The sequence below is a fragment of the Zootoca vivipara genome, chromosome 16 (genome assembly GCF_963506605.1).
Source record: "Zootoca vivipara chromosome 16, rZooViv1.1, whole genome shotgun sequence".
In the NCBI taxonomy this organism is placed as follows: Eukaryota; Metazoa; Chordata; class Lepidosauria; order Squamata; family Lacertidae; genus Zootoca; species Zootoca vivipara.
Window position 1 is genome coordinate 11197724 of NC_083291.1, and position 18451 is coordinate 11216174.

Consider the following 18451-nt stretch of genomic DNA (forward strand, 5'->3'; position numbering starts at 1 on the left):
AGGTTTACTCCCGTTTGTATCAAAGCACAGGGAGAGCCTGTTGTTAAAGCAGTGAGGGGTGGGAAACGGGGAATCCCTCACATACGCCGACTCCCTCAGCCAATAATGTGAGATGAGCGCCGCAACCCCAGAGTCATCCACGACTGGACCTAACGGTCAGGGGTCCCTTTACCTTTACACATATGCAACTAAGGAAAAGAATGAGACTTTGTAAAGGCTGGTTCTGCACTCTGAGCTCCGAGGAACCAGAGATTAAGGGTGATTTCCAAAACATTACCAACCAATTATTACTCTTAGAGGGAGAGTAAAGAAAACACACCAGTGGCCAAAGGGCTGTAGCATAGCTCATTTTATTGTTTAAACAGTTTTTGCATAGGAAATATATCTGCTTCCAGTAATTGACAGCAGTATGAGCAGCTGCTAGCAGTATAGGCTGGATATAACAGTAAATCACATTAACTCAAGCTTGATTTACACCAGTTTAAAACTTGCGGCAGCTGAGTTTTTGTAACCTACAGAAAAAAGTACCCCAACGAAAACTCCCGTCCTCCAAAACAGGCAGAACTCTCCTCCCGGACAAACCCTGGCTTGCAAACCTTTTGGCTCATAAGAGGGCCCTGGTTGCCTGAGGCCCCAGTTCTAAAAGTTAAGTTTGTAGAGTGTAAATACATCCTAGGGTAAAATGTCATTACACCAAGATTGTGCATGCTTTTAAAAAAAAAAACACGAAACAAAAAAAAACCCAGAAGTACAGCTGTCAGTATATGGGGCCTCTGGCAATGGGTGGAGGAGAGGTTGAGATTGGGGGCGGGGGGCGGGAATGCCAAAAGTTTTAAAATGGATCAACCTTGGTGTGTAGCTAGCAAGCAATAACTGACTACTCGTCACCTACAGTTGTACTAAATGTATCTAAAGAAACACACAGCCCTACAAAAGTTGTTCTCGGAGAAATATCATTGAGATTTGGGGCGTTTCTTCCCAGTTCACTAAAGTCCTATATGATATAAGCACAAATTAACAGCTTGATGAAGACATAATCTAATGTAGCTTTTGAGAAGCCTAAGCCTGGGATGAAGTTACCCCTCACATTCTACAATGTTTTTTCGGTTTTTTTAATTTTTTTATTTCCATTTTTGAAGTAAATGTTATCTGAAACATATTTACAACTGAACTCAACAGAGACTGTGAAACTGAACAGGCACTGGTCATTTGTTTTTTTATTTTTGTTTTTTTATTTATTTTCTTCTTTTCCCCCTCCCTCCCTCCCTCTCTCTCTCTTTCTTTTTTTGTTTTTGGTAAACATTTTTGCTGGTTTTTTTGTCGCTCTCTCTCTCTCTCTCTCTCGTTTTGCATCAACTTTTAACTAGTCCATGCAACTTCAATGCCCTCGTATGAAGAATGCATAATAAGCCATACTTCTTTCCCTCCCCTCTTTTTAAAAAAAGTCCTTCTGCATATAGATACACATTTGCCACATCAGTCCCTGTAGCACAGTTTTCGAAACCATTCTGTCAAAAATACAGTAATACAAAGTCCAGCTTTAGTGTCACTAGCTCACATTTTGTTTTCCATTTACAGAGGCCACGTTCTTGTTCTGTTTCGGGGTTTTTGTTGCTGTTGTCCTGGAATTGACTCATGCAAATACAAGTGTCAAAGGCTTGGGGGTTTGCTAGTGGCACTGAAGCTCCTTTCACAAATTCAACATACATTTGAATTTCAACACACAGATATTCCTAAGAGTAATAACTACGGAACCCTTTTTATTATATATATAAAAAAACTACTTACAACCATTGAAAGAGGAGAAGAGAAAAAAAATGCAACGACAACAATAACAACAACAAAAATAATGTATAAATTGACCATCTCCTACTTTGTCCCCTTTTTACTATTAACAAATGTGACCATTAGAGCTGTGGCATGGAAACAGTACAAGAGTTGTCATGGCAATAAGTTTGGCTGATGCAAAGGTCATTGTGCAGGGTCAAAGGGCAAACCCAGTGGTCCATGTTGTCCTCCAACTGCGGTGCTCCAGCACACCCACACAATTTTGAGGAAATAGGGGGGAAATAAAACAGGGGGGACTATCAGAAAGTGCAAATAAGAAGGAGGCAGGTTTCAGCTCCTTCGGCATAGAGGACATTCAATTATGAGCTTTCACTGTTCAACGTGATTAGCCTGCATTCTATTTTGTTTCATTTATTTATCCATTTTTAAGCATTTTCTATAGAAACCCAATAAAAAATAATGAGCCTAGGAAGCATGCAGCTGGTAAATGTTAACAAAAGACCTTGAAAGGAACATGTAAACTATATTCAATGTCATGCTTTTTAAAGGCATTAACTGCCAGCAATGTTGTAAGAGTCGTTTATTTTTCTTTTTTAAAAAAAGAAGTCAATACTGTACATCAAATATGGGATAGCTCTCTGCAGCCTTTGCAATCTCACACAGTACACAAAATTTAGAGGGTTGGTGTGTTTTTTTAGGGACAGGACACAAACTCTGCTGACAAAGCTCAGTCTGTTCTTGTGCAATCTCATCCATTTAAGTCCTTACGAATGTCCTAGTTGCAAATCCAAACTTTTGCTCCCTGAGGACACAGCTATGTGAGACCTAAGTACTGTCTTAGTTTTCTGTCTGTCCTGAATGCTCTGTGAACCTACTCTTTAAATACCATCATGTAACAATCACAAAAACTTTTGCTAAAGGCCATATATACTAATAAAAAAAAATAAAAAAATAAAACGACAGTGGTGCTTCCAACATTCTGAAATGCTCCAAAACCCAACTTTTCCAATACTAAATACAACAAAATAACCTTCATAAAATATAACTTTTCTCCATTTACAATTTCTTTTAAAAGGATTAGTAGCCTATGCTTTTCAAGCATAGCGAAATATCTCCTAACATGGACAGATTTATTTTCTCCCCGTTTTAATACATAAATTAAGAAGCTGGAGAGTTTTAACTCAAGTCCAGCTTCCAAACAAGGAATATTCTTGTTTACTTTAAAAGCGGAAATGGCACACATTTCCATTATAATTGCTAAAAATTAGCTTTACAAACGAGGGTGCTTTAAAAAAAAAGAAGAGAGAAAATCTTAACAAAACTATACAGTGTACAAATTACTGTCTACAAGGTAGGTGGGTCCATTAAGAAGATTCTCCATTCTTCTCAAACTGCAGCTTCACAGGTTCATTCACATATTTTAAATGGAGCTGCCCACCTGAACACACCTATATTGCTATATTTAATATTTTGCCATGTCTTTATGTACAGTCTCCTTCGCTGCCTCCCCCACCCCCTTAGTCAAGCCTCGAACGTTCACGTCACTCTAGGGGAAAACACACTTCAGTAGCACTGCCAACGGGCCGGGGCTCCAAAGCAACTGAATAAAAGGCAGAACAGTGCACATAGAACAGGGTGACTTGATTTAGTCATAGTTCCTGATGAAGGAAGGAGGCTCAGACTAGATTTGAGTTCGCGACATTTCGTTGAACAACTGAATTCTCAGCTTTAAGGAAAAATTTAAGAATAGTATGTTTTTGATGGGTACAGTCGTACCTTGGAAGTCGATCGTAATCCATTCCGGAAGTTCTGGAATTCGACTTCCAAAACGTTCGGAAACCAAAGCACGGCTTCCGATTGGCTGCAGAAAGCTCCAACAGCCAATCGGAAGCCACGGAAGCCCCGTCGGACATTTGGCTTCCAAAAATAGTTCACAAACTGGAACAGTCGCTTCCGGGTTTGCGGTGTTCGGGAGCCAAAACATTCGAGAACTAAGCTGTTCGAAAACCAAAGTACGGCTGTATTGTCAAAAAGGAAGGCAGAAAAAAACCCACAGAGATCACAGCCCTGAGATTACTAAACTTGCACATTAAGTGTTGTTAGGGGTTGGATACCAAAAAAATTCAATGGGGCAAAATTGTTTTCACAGAGCAAGTTAGCCTTCTATAAATAAGATCATCTTCCCTATTGTTATAAATTTGTTTCATTAATGCAACAATTGTTCAGGAGTTCATTTGGGAATCAAAATCTATTAAATTATTGCACTTTAAAGTCTGAAGTATATGTTTCAGTCAGCTTCACTGTTCTGGGTTTACGAAGTGTCCTGAATAGTCCATACCTGCTCATTGTTAACTGATAAGCCAGGAAAACAATAATGACCTATTTTATGGGGCCATAGCCTAAGAGATTTCAGTGAAACCTTGTACTTTTCAGTTATTTCAGATAACCACATATTTAGTCAATTAATTCTGGATTCATCAAAATATGAAGCTTACATTTTTAAAAATTGTGTTGCTGTTGTGTGGTTGTTTTTTATAAAAAAGAAAACCCCTAAGCTTTGCCACTGTCATTTGGTTTTGCTGATAGAACTCTCTTTAAAAAATGTTCTAACTGATGCTGCCTCTAAATTGGAAGTCGAGATAACTCTGGAAAAAGCCCACGTTCAATAGCTGGTCATGTTCATCACCATTTTAAAGAGAATCCGAAAGGGAGAACACAAAAGCAAGTGCAACATTCGCCATAGGTGGTGACTATCGTGCAAATTGGTCGAAACATAGCCCGTTATCCAAAAAGCCACATACAGGTAGGTAACACCATAAAGTGGGGCTTCTGAGCTATCTTTAGTCGGCTTCTTTTAGATTCAAGGCAATTTTTACACTGGTTTCCGATGCAGCGTAAGGAAGCTGCTGTGAAGAAGTGGGAAAGTGACTAACTATGGGCATATCCTACAAGGAGCACCAAAAGTGTTCACTGTGGCTCTGAGCACTTTGCGGTTGCAGAATGTTACAGTATATTCTCCCAAACTATTCTCCTTCCTATTCTGAAGGGAAATGTCACCCTGCCATAGAGTCCATCCTCTGTGGGCACGTATCTGTCAGTTCCAGGGAAAAAAGACAGGTTGGGAAACTTTTTCGAAATGGATAACATTTCTTGGTAATTTTGCTATAGTAGATAAAATTGCCTGCCCATACGAAGCCAATGGCAGACCGAAAAGCGTGGGTCTTGGGTATATACATCTTGGAACAGCTTTTCAGATGACGTTCGGTATTCAGGTATAATAGGTACCCAAGGACAAAATACATGTCTGTTGTGAAGAACACACACATTAGCCCTGTCTAGATACTAGTTTTCTATGGGGAGGGGAGAAGAGTTTGACACACGCTACTCAGCCCCCTCTTGATGCATAATGTGCAATGAGGATACTAGGCTAGGCTGGCTGGTGCCATCGTGAGCAGCTGTTACACACAGAATACTACAATCTGCACAGGGCTAACATCTCTCCCCACACTGCCCCCCAGGTAGAAAACAGGGAAACAGGGCCCAATCTTAGAGTCCCTTTAGACAAGCTGCATGGGAAGAAGTCAGTTTTGCCTCTTCAGAAGCACTGGCTCGCCCCTTGCCTGCCAGTGCTAGGAACACAATGCAAAAAGAGGGTGCCATATCACAAATTTAACAGCAGTGGCTCCTACCTACCAGTTATACCACTGCCAGAAGCAACTGCTATCAATATGAGAAGATGCCACGTATAACCAGGCTCTCAAACAGAAGGACTTCACTATGTTACAGTGGCTAGACCTTCCAAGGGTCCCTATTTTCGAAGGACAGCCCCAGATTTACAGAAGCTGTCCTGGTTTCTGTTTTGATCCCAGAATGTCCCACTTTTCCTTAGGATGTCCCTGTTTAGATCGGAGAAATGTTGGGAGGGTATGCAGTTATGCAACTCCCGAGCCAAGGAGATAAGCAACTATACAACTTTTAGGAGACACCTGAAGGCAACCCTGTATAGGGAAGTTTATTAATGTTTTATTATGTTTTTATATATGTTGGAAGCCGCCCAGAGTGACTGGGGCAACCCAGTCAGATGGGCGGCGTAAAATTATATTATTATTACTATTATTATTATTATTATTATTATTATTATTATTATTATTATTGACGTCCCTATTTTCACGGGAGAAATGTTGGAGTCTGTATGCATCTGTATTTTATGCTTGGGTATCTGTGTGCAATACAAAACATAGCGTAATAAGCTGACTTTGGAGAAGAAAAAAGGTTTTATTGGTACGTCAATGTGTATCTGATCCCTACTTCAAAATATGCTTTTATTCATTATTTTTATTTTGTAAAAAAAATTAATAGGCTGCTGCTCTCTGTGGGTCTTGGGGGGGGGGGAATCGAGTGTTGTTTTGTTGTTCAAGTCAAGTCTGCCTCCAACGGAATCCATTATTAGTACTTATCATTGTCATTATTTACCACTGTTGTTTTAAAACCAGAAATGACTTCAGCTTGCACCCCAGGTGGAAAGTTAAAAAGAAGACACCTTTTTGAGATATTTTTTTTATCACAGTAGGCAGAAGAGTCGCTTTGTAGCCCCCACCTGGCAGTGCCGCACTGCTTCACAGCTACACTGTTCACAAATTCTTCCCACCCGCCCAGAATAGATAGATCTATGTATGTATAAACAAAACAAAAAATTCCCCTGTCCATCTCTCAGTACACAAAAGGACCTCATTACACTGCAAAAATAGCAGTACCCACTTTGGTCAATTAAAACAAACAAAAACGAACAAACGAACAAACGAAAAAGCATACATTAATCTTTTGTCTTTTAAATCTGTGTACTTACCTAGAATAACCGATACAGCTAAAAAGCACTACCTACATAGGCAAAACTTGGTATTGCATAATTCGTATAAATTTGAATCCCCTCCCCCCAATATTAATTGGAAGATGAAAAACATGAAAGATTAATAGAAAAAACACCAAAATACTGAAAATATTGCTGGTCGATTACAATTTTCAAGCGGCAACTATACACAGCCATGATATGCTTTATAAATGTGAGATAAAGTTATAACTGCTTAAAAAATCCATGATGTCACACTTTTTTTCTTTTTTTCGTTTTCCCATCTTGGAGTACAAAATATTTTGTCATAAAAATGGTAAAGATTTTTAAATGATAAGAAATGCAGCAAAACAAGTGTAGTGATGTCACTTTTTTTTTTTAAGATTTCAAGGCAAGGCACGTTATGTGGACATTATAACTTCGTGCAAATTAGGATTACTGGATAAAGTAGTTTTCATTAATTTTTTTTTTATAGAGACACAGAGGCAAAATGTATCTGCCCATGCACGTTCCTGTCAATATGAGAAGTGTGTCAAACAAGGCTAATTTCTGAGAGCACCATGCAAAGATTTCAGCACCCTGTTATCAGACTTTCTAAAAGAGTGCATTTTTAAAAAATATATTTCACCCCCCACCCACCCAACCTGACAACCTGGCATTCCCAGTTTGTAAACTGTAAGCTTTGTCCCTATGATGTGGATTTACCTCTCTCCCGTCTCTGTGATGAAGGTTTTATAGAACCTTTCCCATTCTCTAGGGGTTCTTCTTGATGCAACCAGTAACTTTAAATAAATAAAATGCCTCAAAGGAGGCAGAAGCTAAAATCAACATAAGTGCTGTGTTTCAATCAATTTCTTTTTTTCTCAAGTACATGATTTGTCTTGATTTAATTAATGCCTTTTAATGCCCCCCTTCAAAACTGAGGGGAAAATAGATTTGTTCAAAATACCTTTGAAATTCTTCTTCTTCTTCTTTTTAATCCCCTCAATTTAGAGTCCAAGGGCTAAAGGACTTATAACAATGATCCCCTTTAGATATACTTTTTAAAAAAATTGCACTTGCCTCTAAGTGTTTTCCTTAGTGGGGGGGGGTAAAGTTATTTTTCGTGTCTTTCTCTTTTTTGTTTTTACGGTCATATGAGAAGATAACACATTATTTAAACCTAAAGTGAGGCATCAATTCTATAAAATGCCTGTTTGTTTCAATGACTTCCTGAACCGTTTCAAACTAGGTAACGCAGTAGGAAAAGGCTGGGTTATAAGGGCCAAAGTTAAACAAATTTGGATTGATCATTAAAGGCTAAATTGTTTGGTTTTTTTTCCTTAGAGAGAAAAAAAACTTTTAGAAATTAGAGTGCTGAGAAAAGCTGGCTCACTGGCCCCAATTCTCCTGCAGCTCTGGTGGATGTCTCCTAGCCTTTGTTTTGAGAGCTAACCAGGAATAGTGATCCCATGCGTAAACAACAAGAATACTAAACCAATAAACTAGCTTATCATGCAAATATTAAGGCATCTAGAAAGTCAGTTAAAATATATTGTCAGAGACAGAACATCTATTTCCCAGTGGATTTCATAGAACAAAGGCTACTTAGGAGGAACATCTTTCTACTCATCAGTGAAATATCGTCGACCCTTTTTTTAAAAACACCGTTACAGTTCAACCTTAAGGGAATTAGTGATTGTAAGTGCTGCAATTGCTGGTCTATGTTTCTTCGTTCTTCAGGTTCTTCTTCTTCTTCCTTCTTCTTCTTCTTTTTTTTTTTTGTCCCGTCTTCCTTTCTTTTATAGTATTTTGTTCAGTTTCAATCTCCCTCAGTTGCTTGTTTCTGCTTGAAGGAAAGGTTCTCCAATTAGGTTCAAACCATAATTTTGGACGTTTGTCGGCAGGATTGGTGTCCTGTTTGATACCTGAAAAGGGACCAAGCTAGCCCAGGTACCAGGACTGTTGAGGGAAAAGAAAAGAGAGAGCAGAATAATAGTTTAGAATATGGTAGCAGCAATAACCTAAAAAGAAAAGAAGAATTAAGATTGGAACACCACCCAGCTCCATATTCTAACAATTCTTCTTAACAGTGATCACATTTCACCGATGAACTTTAAATACAGTGGGACCTCGGTTTATGAACACAATTGATTCCTGAAGTCTGTTCATAAACTGAAGCGTTCATAAACTGAAGCGAACTTTCCCATTGAAAGTAATGGAAAGTGGATTCATCTGTTCCAGACGGTCTGCGGAGTACTTAAACTGAAGCGTTCATAAACTGAAGCGAACTTTCCCATTGAAAGTAATGGAAAGTGAATTAATCCATTCCAGATGGGTCCACGGCGTTTGTAAACTGAAAATTCATAAACCGAGGTGTTCATAAACCGAAGTTCCACTGCATGCAGATACAATTTGCTACAGGTGCTATTTACGCTAATTGACCGATCCTAAAACTAGCACCTTAGCAGTCTTGCAATCCAATGAACAAAGCTACCCGGTTGTAAGTCCCACCGAACAAAACAGGCCCTATTTCTGCATAGACATGTACAGGATCACATTGTTATTCTCGCTGTGGAGAATATATTATGCCGGTTAACAGGCAGATAAGTCACTGCCAATATTTAATTATTTACTTATTGGGTGGTCTAAGGTTTACTCAGAGTAGATCCACTGAAATTAATGTACCTAACTTAGCCATGCTCACCATTAACTGGAATAAGCCTACTCTGAATAAAACATATTTGAAAAGCACCCATAGGAAAGAGGATCATGCCTTGACAGAAATCCGGGTGAGTAGAAAAAACTGGCTGTCTGAATCCACCTCCCTTAGTTGCTTTTTAGGAGTAAAGTTGTGAACTTATCTGGGTTTTTGTTTTCTTAAGGCTCATAACTTTCTAATGTTCAACAATATTTTTGTGGATAAAAACAAACTAGTATTTCCAACAACTTTCACATCTAGTGCTTGAGTGCAAAACAGCCAGATCATTTTATGTTTGTTGTTTTCTTGGGGGGGGGGGAGAGGAATATTCAATCAAATAAATTATCGTGGTGACAAACAGGATTGTTGTTGCAGCATGACTAATAAATTTAATTTAGATGTTTATCTAAGCCTCTCAAACTTCCCAACTTATGACTCTTAGAAATGCACCATGTAATATATTTGTCAATATTGTTTATGAATCCCAAGGGAAGGATAACTCTCCTACGTTAACACTGTGCAGATACCACAAGAATTTTATAACCCTCTGACCAGAAGTGTGCTGCACAGCATTGGCCTTTCTTAGGAACAAGTTAGCACTTTTAGAAATGGTACTAGGCTAGGGAGATTAGCCTTAAGGAAATGGTGCTTAAAAATGTCAAAGCAGTAGTAGCCGAGATGCTTAAATTGTTTGATTAAAAGAATAGTTCTAGGTTAGAGCCCTAAGGCACATTAAAGACAAAGCATAGAATTGCCACAAGTTAGACCCACTGAAATAAAGAGACATGACTAACATGGGCCCATTAATTTCCATAGGTCTACTCTTGAGTAGAACTTAATTACAGTCATACCTCGGTTTAAGTTCCGGAAGTCTGTTCGGCAGTGGAATTTGCTACCAAGGAGTGTGGTGGAGTCTCCTTCTTTGGAGGTCTTTAAGCAGAGTCTTGACAGCCATATGTCAAGAATGCTTTGATGGTGTTTCCTGCTTGGCAGGGGGTTGGACTGGATGGCCCTTGTGGTCTCTTCCAACTCTATGATTCTATGATTCTAAGTACGCCTCGGTTTGAATATTTTCAGTTTAAGTACTCCGCGGACCTATCTGGAACGGATTAATCCACTTTCCATTACTTTCAATGGGAAAGTTCGCTTCAGGTTAAGTACGCTTCAGGTTAAGTACGGACTTCCGGAACCAATTACACTCATACCTTGGGTTAAGTACGCTTCAGGTTGAGTACTCTGCGGACCGTCTGGAACAGATTAATCCACTTTCCATTACTTTCAATGGGAAAGTTCGCTTCAGGTTAAGTACGGACTTCTGGAACCAATTACACTCATACCTCGGGTTAAGTATGCTTCAGGTTGAGTACTCCGCGGACCCGTCTGGAACAGATTAATCCACTTTCCATTACTTTCAATGGGAAAGTTCGCTGCAGGTTAAGTACGCTTCAGGTTAAGTACAGACTTCCGGAACCAATTGTGTTTGTAAACTGAGGTACCACTGTATCTGAAGAAGTGTGCATGCACACAAAAGCTTATATCAAGAACAAACTTAGCTGGTCTCTAAGGTGCTACTGGACAATTTTTTTATATATTTTAGTTAATTATGACACACTGATACTTCCATAGCTGCCAAGTTTTCCCTTTTCTCGCGAGGAAGCCTATTCAGCATAAGGGAAAATCCCTTAAAAAAAGGGATAACTTGGCAGCTATGGATACTTCATAAAATTCATCCATTATTTTTGAGGCAATAGTCCATGGATTATGAGTGCGGTCATGGAGATTCCACCAAAAGCAGCTTCCCTCTAGTGAGTGGTTCCTACCTTCCTGTGTAGAACACCTTACAATGCAGACAGTAGTCATCGCAATCTGTAATCTTTCCTCCCTGGGCCTGATGGATATTTATAGCAAATATACCCGCAACGTAACTGGCTGGCTGTGTTTAACTATATAAATTCTTTATACATCATATAAACATAACTCCTTTTCACATTATCTAACTGAGTAGAAGCAATTGAGGACCAACATTTAGAACACCGGCATACAACAACTATATTTTGCAAAGGCACATGTTAAGATTTTTCATATCCTTTGTCTGATACCTGCATACAACAACCATACTTTGCAAAGGCAGATGTGGAACATTACAAAGAAAAGTTCATCTTCTGCAAGTACTGCTCCTTAAAGTTGATACGCTTGACACTTGTATTTGCTAAGACATACGTGGAATGCAAAAGCTACTATTTGGACATTACGTATATATAAGAACTGATCTATTTGTATTTCCTGTTCTAAATGTTGGTCCTTAATTGCTTCTACTCAATTAGATAATGTGAAAGGAGTTATGTTTATATGATGCATAAAGAATTTATATAGTTAAACACAGCCAGTTACGTTGTGGGTATATTGATTAGCTGAATTTACGTAACTATCGGTTTGATAGTGCTGTGTGGATATTTATAGCGGCCACTGATGGAATTGTGGATATATACACGGCATATAGACAGCTTGGTTGCTTACAAGCATAGTTCTTCAAGTAGTCCTTAGTGTTGCTCTGCACAGATGCCCAGGTCGGACTGCACAGAGTCCACAAAGAAAAATGTCCCAGTTTGACCAAACCATCATTTGATGTTGTGCCTGAACTACTGAGACAGGCTCACTTACAAGCAAGCTCACTTACAAATCAGGGTCCACAAACCACCAGCCAAACTTGCAGAAATCTATGTTTTGTGGGTAATCTGTGTTCTCATCAGACCACAGTTTGTTGCATTCGAGCGCAACAGCAAACTAAGGTTTGGCCCACACAAAAAGTAAAGCACTAAATGAGGAAGGGAGTGAGTAGTAGGCTCATTTGTAATTCTCTTAAGCCATGGTTTGTAAGACTGTCTTAAAGTAACCGATGCAAGCATTTCCAAAGCATTATTACATAGGGCACATACCATTTGTTATTGGGGAGCTTTTTGAATGGAATCTCATGACAAATGTAACATGTAGACAGTTCTAGAATTATGTCTCTTCTGAATGCTTCCTGGTTATATCACCGAGATCACCAGTGGGACAGTTCAGCAAACACAAAATCTGTGCTATTTTGTCCAGAGTTACTGTCCAATTAATAAAATGTTCAGGAAAGTGGTTCCCTAATGCCATACATGTAGGCATAAATTTCTGAGCACTGTTTATAAAATACACCTATTAAAATTCATGACAAAAGAGGCAACTGTACAGAACTCTGTTCACTGAAAAGTACTAAAGGAAGTATTGATAATAACCTATTGGCATAATGGTTCTCAATGTCCTCTCCTTCCACTAACAAAAGGTCACTTCTGAAGAAATGGGAGAACAGCAGAAGGAACATGGAGAATATATGTATAATTCTTCATCCAAGCTCTGCTCTGCTTAGGGCATTTGAACATTATCTAAGGCACACACACAAAGGGTCTGATTTGAAAATTGTGCCTTTCATAAAAAGGATACCCCAGAATTATTTCAAGTTATCTGACGGCAACCTCAACTTCTACTGCTATTCATATATTTTCATTGCATAAGGGAAGAGAATAGAATTTAAAGTGAACATATTGTTTAGGTATGCACCATTTTGACTCTTGTTTTGCAAAGCTTTCTGCTTATGCACAGAGCTAGTAACCTAGCAAAAACCTGCAACACAGCCTCATCACTTTCTCTACCCTCCCTCCCAAAACTCCCTCTGTTTTGAAAAACTGAATGGTTGATTTGTATCCTTCAGCCTCTTTGGGAAGTGCCTTATGTTTCTGGCAGCCCGATTTGCACTTATAGCCGTGTGGCAGTATGTACCGTGTTTCTCATATTATAAGACATGTCTTATATTTATTTTTTCCTCAAAAAAACACACTATGGCTTATTTTCAAGGGATGTCTTATTTTTTTCCTCCTCCTCCTGCCGCGGCCAGCATTGCTGCTGCGCCTATCACTATGTCTTATTTTCGGGGTATGGCTTATATTCCTTGAATGCTTAAAAATCCTGCTATGGCTTATTTTATGGGTATGTCTTAAAATATGAGAAACAGGGTAGATTAATCATGCATGAATGACAAATGTCCTTTAGACCCCACTTCAGATCTAGCGCAGATTCTTCTATACATTCTAGAGACCAGAAGCTGAGCTCATTGGTCCCTGGCTGCTGTTGTTGCGGGATCTTACTATCCCTGATTAACATGGTGCTTAGCCCTTCCTCCTCCTGCCAGTCAGCTGCCATTGGATCCCTGTTCCCAAGCACAGCAAATGCCAGCACAAACTAAGGAACTTGGACACTGGCACTATGAGAGAGTCTGTAACACAGAAGGCAGGCATCTCCCACTCTCTCAAGCTACAAGTCTTGGAGTTTCCACTACAAACATTGAGCCACATTCAACCGCCAGCGGAATCCTGTGCCAGGACTTCTGCTAGCTCAGCGGGGCTTCCCCGGTTTCTTTCCCCCATGTGCCCCCACAACCCAGGCTTGGGGGTGTCAGGAGAATCCCCAGACAGCATTTGAGAGGAGGAGAGGTGAGATCATTCCAATAGACAGGCAGAAATGCTCACGCTGATGGAGTGAGCTCCTAAATCAGGCATAGGGAAACTCGGCCCTCCAGATGTTTTGGGACTACAATTCCCATCATCCCTGACCACTGGTCCTGTTAGCTAGGGAGCATGGGAGTTGTAGTCCCAAAACATCTGGAGGACCTCTCTCAAAACGTTGCTTGCTCTGTTCTCACACTGCTGCTCCTGCAAATATAACAAGCGATAGATAACCCCTCAGAGGAGAATAGGTTTCCATAAATATCCTGAAGCATGGTCTACAATTTAGCACTCCCCGCATCATGGTAATAATCGTACAAGTCCAAACCAGGCTCAACTGAAAAATCTACTTCTGAGTAACGTGTCCCTCATTTTCCCATGCTTGAGCCATGAATGTACTCTAAGCCGAAGTAATGAAAACTATTATCAAGTGCTTTTCCTGATGGTCATAATCCTCATGAGAACATATCCAAGAGTGCTAAAGTAAATTTTGCCCTTTATTTAGCTGAGAAAGCAAAATGAGTGTGACAGTACATTCGGTGCTTGTAAGCTTTCATCTCCCCAAAAGACTGGAGAAGTTACAGTGGGAGAGAGAAATGGGAGCCAATAACTGTGTCAGATTTGGGGTGGTGTCCGGCCATTTTATTTAGTAAAATGTTCTTCTCACCAACTTTCCCTCTTTATGGGGTCTCTGTTGCGAAGAAACGTGAAATTAGAATTGTACAGTGATTTGTAGGAAATTTTTCCAAATGTCCACTAGCTCTTTAGATATGCAAGTACATGGGTATTCGGCAATAAATTGAAAATAGGAACCTACAGACAATGGTGTCGCAAGGGGGGCAGTGTACCCCAGGTGCCATGTCTGGAGGGGTGACAAGAAGGCACCCCACAGGGTGCTCACCCCACCACCTGGGTGTGGCAGCGCAAGCAGCCACCGCGCCACCACAGCCGCATGCGGAGGATTCTCTGTTCGTGGCTGCAGCAGCGAGCAGAGGATCCCGCAACCGTCCGTATGGCATTCGAGAGATGTACGTAGCGATGCCGCACATGCACTGTACATAGCGGTTTGTCGCCGACGGCGCCCAAGCGCCGCACGGATGGTAATGGGATCCCTCCGCCGCTGCTGCAGCCGCGAGCAGAGGATCCCACCACCGTCTGTACGGCGCTCGGGTGGCGGCAAACCGCTACGTACAACGCATGCGGGCTGTCGCACACATGCGCTGTACGTAGCGACGCTGCACATGCACCCTATGTAGCGACGCCACAACGCATATGCAGCTGGCGGTTTGCCCTGCCCCGGGTGTCCGTTAGCCTTCGTTCGCTCCTGTCTACAAACTTCTATCACAATGTTCCCCAGAAGTGTAGGTCATCTTAAGCCTACTATTCATTGTCTTTGTGTGGGCAGTGCCACACATATTTATGTAAAAAAGTTAGAAGAATTTCTATTACCAGTTCACCAAGAATGGATATATACTCTATTCCTGTGATTTCTTTTTTCAGTGACTTGGGTCATATATGCATTTGTTTGCAATGTTTTATTTTTGTGTTAGAGGGAAAACACCTAAGGTTACGTTGTAGTTTTAGGTATGAGGCAAAAATAAATTGTGGTCTAATTCCAACACAGATTTAGGGATACCTAAGCACATCTCGCCATGCTGGATTCAGGGCAAATTCTCTGTTATTTAGTTTGCTTGAAATGAGACAGTACTAAAACAAAGTAAGCTGCACTGATAAATGTTTTGCAGTTCACATTTGTAATAGCATATAAGAGGTTAACTTCAAAGCATTTCAGCTTCCAGGGTGCCAATTTCGGTTTCTGTGACAGAACCTTGCCTCGATCCTTTTCAAAAGTTATTTTTAAAGTTGGTAAGAATCACCAACTTTGGCCACCTCATGAGAAGAGAAGACTCCCTGGAAAAGACCCTGATGTTGGGAATGATTGATGTTGGGAATGATTGAGGGCACAAGGAGAAGGGGACGACAGAGGACGGGATGGTTGGACAGTGTTCTCGAAGCTACGGACATGAGTTTGACCAAACTGCGGGAGGCAGTGCAAGACAGGAGTGCCTGGCGTGCTATGGTCCATGGGGTCACGAAGAGTCGGACACGACTAAACGACTAAACAACAACAAAGAATCACACAAGTACTGACTATCTCTCTCCCCACCTTTCCTGTAACCTTTTAAATAAATTTTGCACAGTAGTTCATTGCTCAATAAACATGCCAAACACTCACTGAAAAGACAAATCACAGTATAAAAAACAGTTTCAAGGTTGAAGAAGACACTATACACACACAAACAAACAGACAAACATACATTTTAAAAATGATATTCTGAAATCATCAAGGGGTAAATGGTGTTCTTACCACTTTTTAAAGAAAAAAAACCATACTCATCCTTCTCTAAGAACACTGCTAAAATCATCTGACAGGAAACATAAGATTAAGTTTATCCTACCTAACTGAACAAAGAGTGCTTAGAACAAGCAACTGGTTTACTGCAGCGCGGGAACTTTTCTAATCCTGCTGGAATCTGCAATGCAACTCTCAAAGTACAGCTAGGGGGGGGGAGTTGCTTTCTTTCGAACATTTTGTCTGTGGATTCCCCTCATTTTAGCCACATTGTATGGTTTTGTGTTGTTGTGGTTTTTTTTTCTTTTTTTCTTTTTTGCCGGTTCTTCCATAAAGGTTAACTTAAAGCTTCAAACATAATCATGTGGAAAATGGACATTATTGATTCCTATGGTCCATTGTTCCTCCATTCTGAGTCCCTGAAGTTCAAGTTCAATCTGGAATTACATCATGTCTGGTTTCTCCTGGTTACCAGACGGCTTGAGACGTGACCACAGCTACAGAAAAAACAAACAGGCTTCTTCACGCTTCGGCTCCCCTATCGATTCAAACAAACTTCTCTCTCTCTCTCTCTCAAGTATGCTTCAAGTATGGAGCATGGTTAATTTAGAGATTAAGTTCCAAATTAGATTATCTAATGGCATCTTAATGGATTGCTGACCCATTTCCTGTGGGATGGCAGCATGCAAGTCTGGCTGGAATACAATTAATTTCTTAGGAAGTGTTCCGAAGATGTTTGCTTAGATGGAAAGGAAACACAATTCTCTGCACATCTTGTTTTATTAGGGAGTTGGGTGGAAAGTGTAACAGAGATAGTGACAAACTGATTTTAAAAAAACCAAATCCTTCCAGCTTTCCCCACCGCTAATGATTTTATCAGCAATGTTTTTGTTTCGTTGCTTTTGTTTGCAAAAGTTTAATTTGCATTTTTGTCCCAAGCAAGCAAACCCTTTGGCTAACTGCAGCACAAACTTTACTACTACTACTACTACTACTACTACTACAATGTTACTTAATTTTGATTAAGTTCTTTGAAAGTTTGCCTGTTTTGTTAGAATCCGAAATCTGCAGGGCTATTCTCAGTCTCCCTTCCCCCACATGCCAAAGTTTATTCCATCTCACTGCCTTATCAGCATTATCATCACAGCTCTTTAGAGGGGTTTGGGGGGTGGGGGCAAAGAATGCCGCTCTAAAAAGTTGAACATTAAGAACACCCCTACGGCTACAGCTGAAAAGGAAATTCAGCACTCTGAGAATAAGGCTCTCCTCAGGAGCTCTAAGAACAAACCAGCTGTTGTACTGTACTTCTGTGTCAAGACAACAAAGAGAAAGAAGGAAATGCCTGGGCACAGCAAAAGTAATATTAAATTAGCAGCTATCCCCTCCAAATAGCACTGAAAAAGGTTTGCGTTTTGAAATATAAATTGCAATACCTTGACAATGAGCGCCTTAACACTGTTACCGTTTTTTGAAAGACTTGGCAGAAAACACCCAAAGTTCAAAACTGCTAACTACCCAGCCCTGCATTAATAGCAGCCTAGTAGCTGCTGAAAAATTGAGCCTCGTGAATGCTAGTCTACACTGGAGCCTACTTGTGATTTCCACATGCTTCGGATTATTCAGGAGCACACAAACGCTTTTGCTGAGGCGTTGCTGGGTTTTTTAAACTCGGTTTCGGTTTTATATTTGGTGTGTTGGCTTGAATTTTGTAACAAGGCAGTTCCTATGGCTTCCCCGCCCCGCCCCCCCAAGCCGAGGACGTTTTCCTGCTCCGAACCGAGAAAGAATCTGGTTTGCACACTGCCAAAAAGAAATCCGCTTGCTTCGTGCATCCTGCCTTCAAACAATGAGGTGTTCAAACAACGCGACCTCCCAACACGCACACATATAGGTACAGAATGAATTAGGGGGTTTGTTTGAACATCCCTATATGTCTTCTGCACTAGGGTTGCAAAGAAGCCAGGGCACCAAATATATTTTCGGTTGTTAACTGAGTGCTTTGTTTTCTTGGGAAGTGAAATTGTTCACAGTTAAAGAAGGAAATCCAACTGTGCCTGGGTGGGGCTTCAGGAGGTCAGTCCCACTGTGAGAGTAGACAAAGCATGGGAAAACTTCTCTGATGCACTCACTGTATTCCCTTATGGACATTGTTTGTCTAATACAGAAGACAGGGGTAGGCAACCTAAGGCCCATGGGGGTCATTTAACCGGCCCACGAACCGTCTCCGAACTGAGCTGCCTACTCGGTGAGTCACC

At 40.5% G+C, this 18451-nt stretch overlaps 1 protein-coding gene across 7 annotated transcripts in view; it reads right to left on the minus strand.

The window, feature by feature from the left end:
- Nucleotides 1–334: 334 nt before the first annotated feature.
- Nucleotides 335–18451, minus strand: part of NFIB (nuclear factor I B) — a 213367-nt gene continuing 195250 nt past the window's right edge. For all 7 annotated transcript variants that reach the window (XM_035140574.2, XM_035140575.2, XM_035140573.2 and 4 more), the window contains one exon: nucleotides 335–8575. In XM_035140574.2, coding sequence (XP_034996465.2) covers nucleotides 8446–8575 — 130 coding nt within the window. In that variant the 3' untranslated portion in view covers nucleotides 335–8445. The remainder of the gene's footprint in view (nucleotides 8576–18451) is intronic.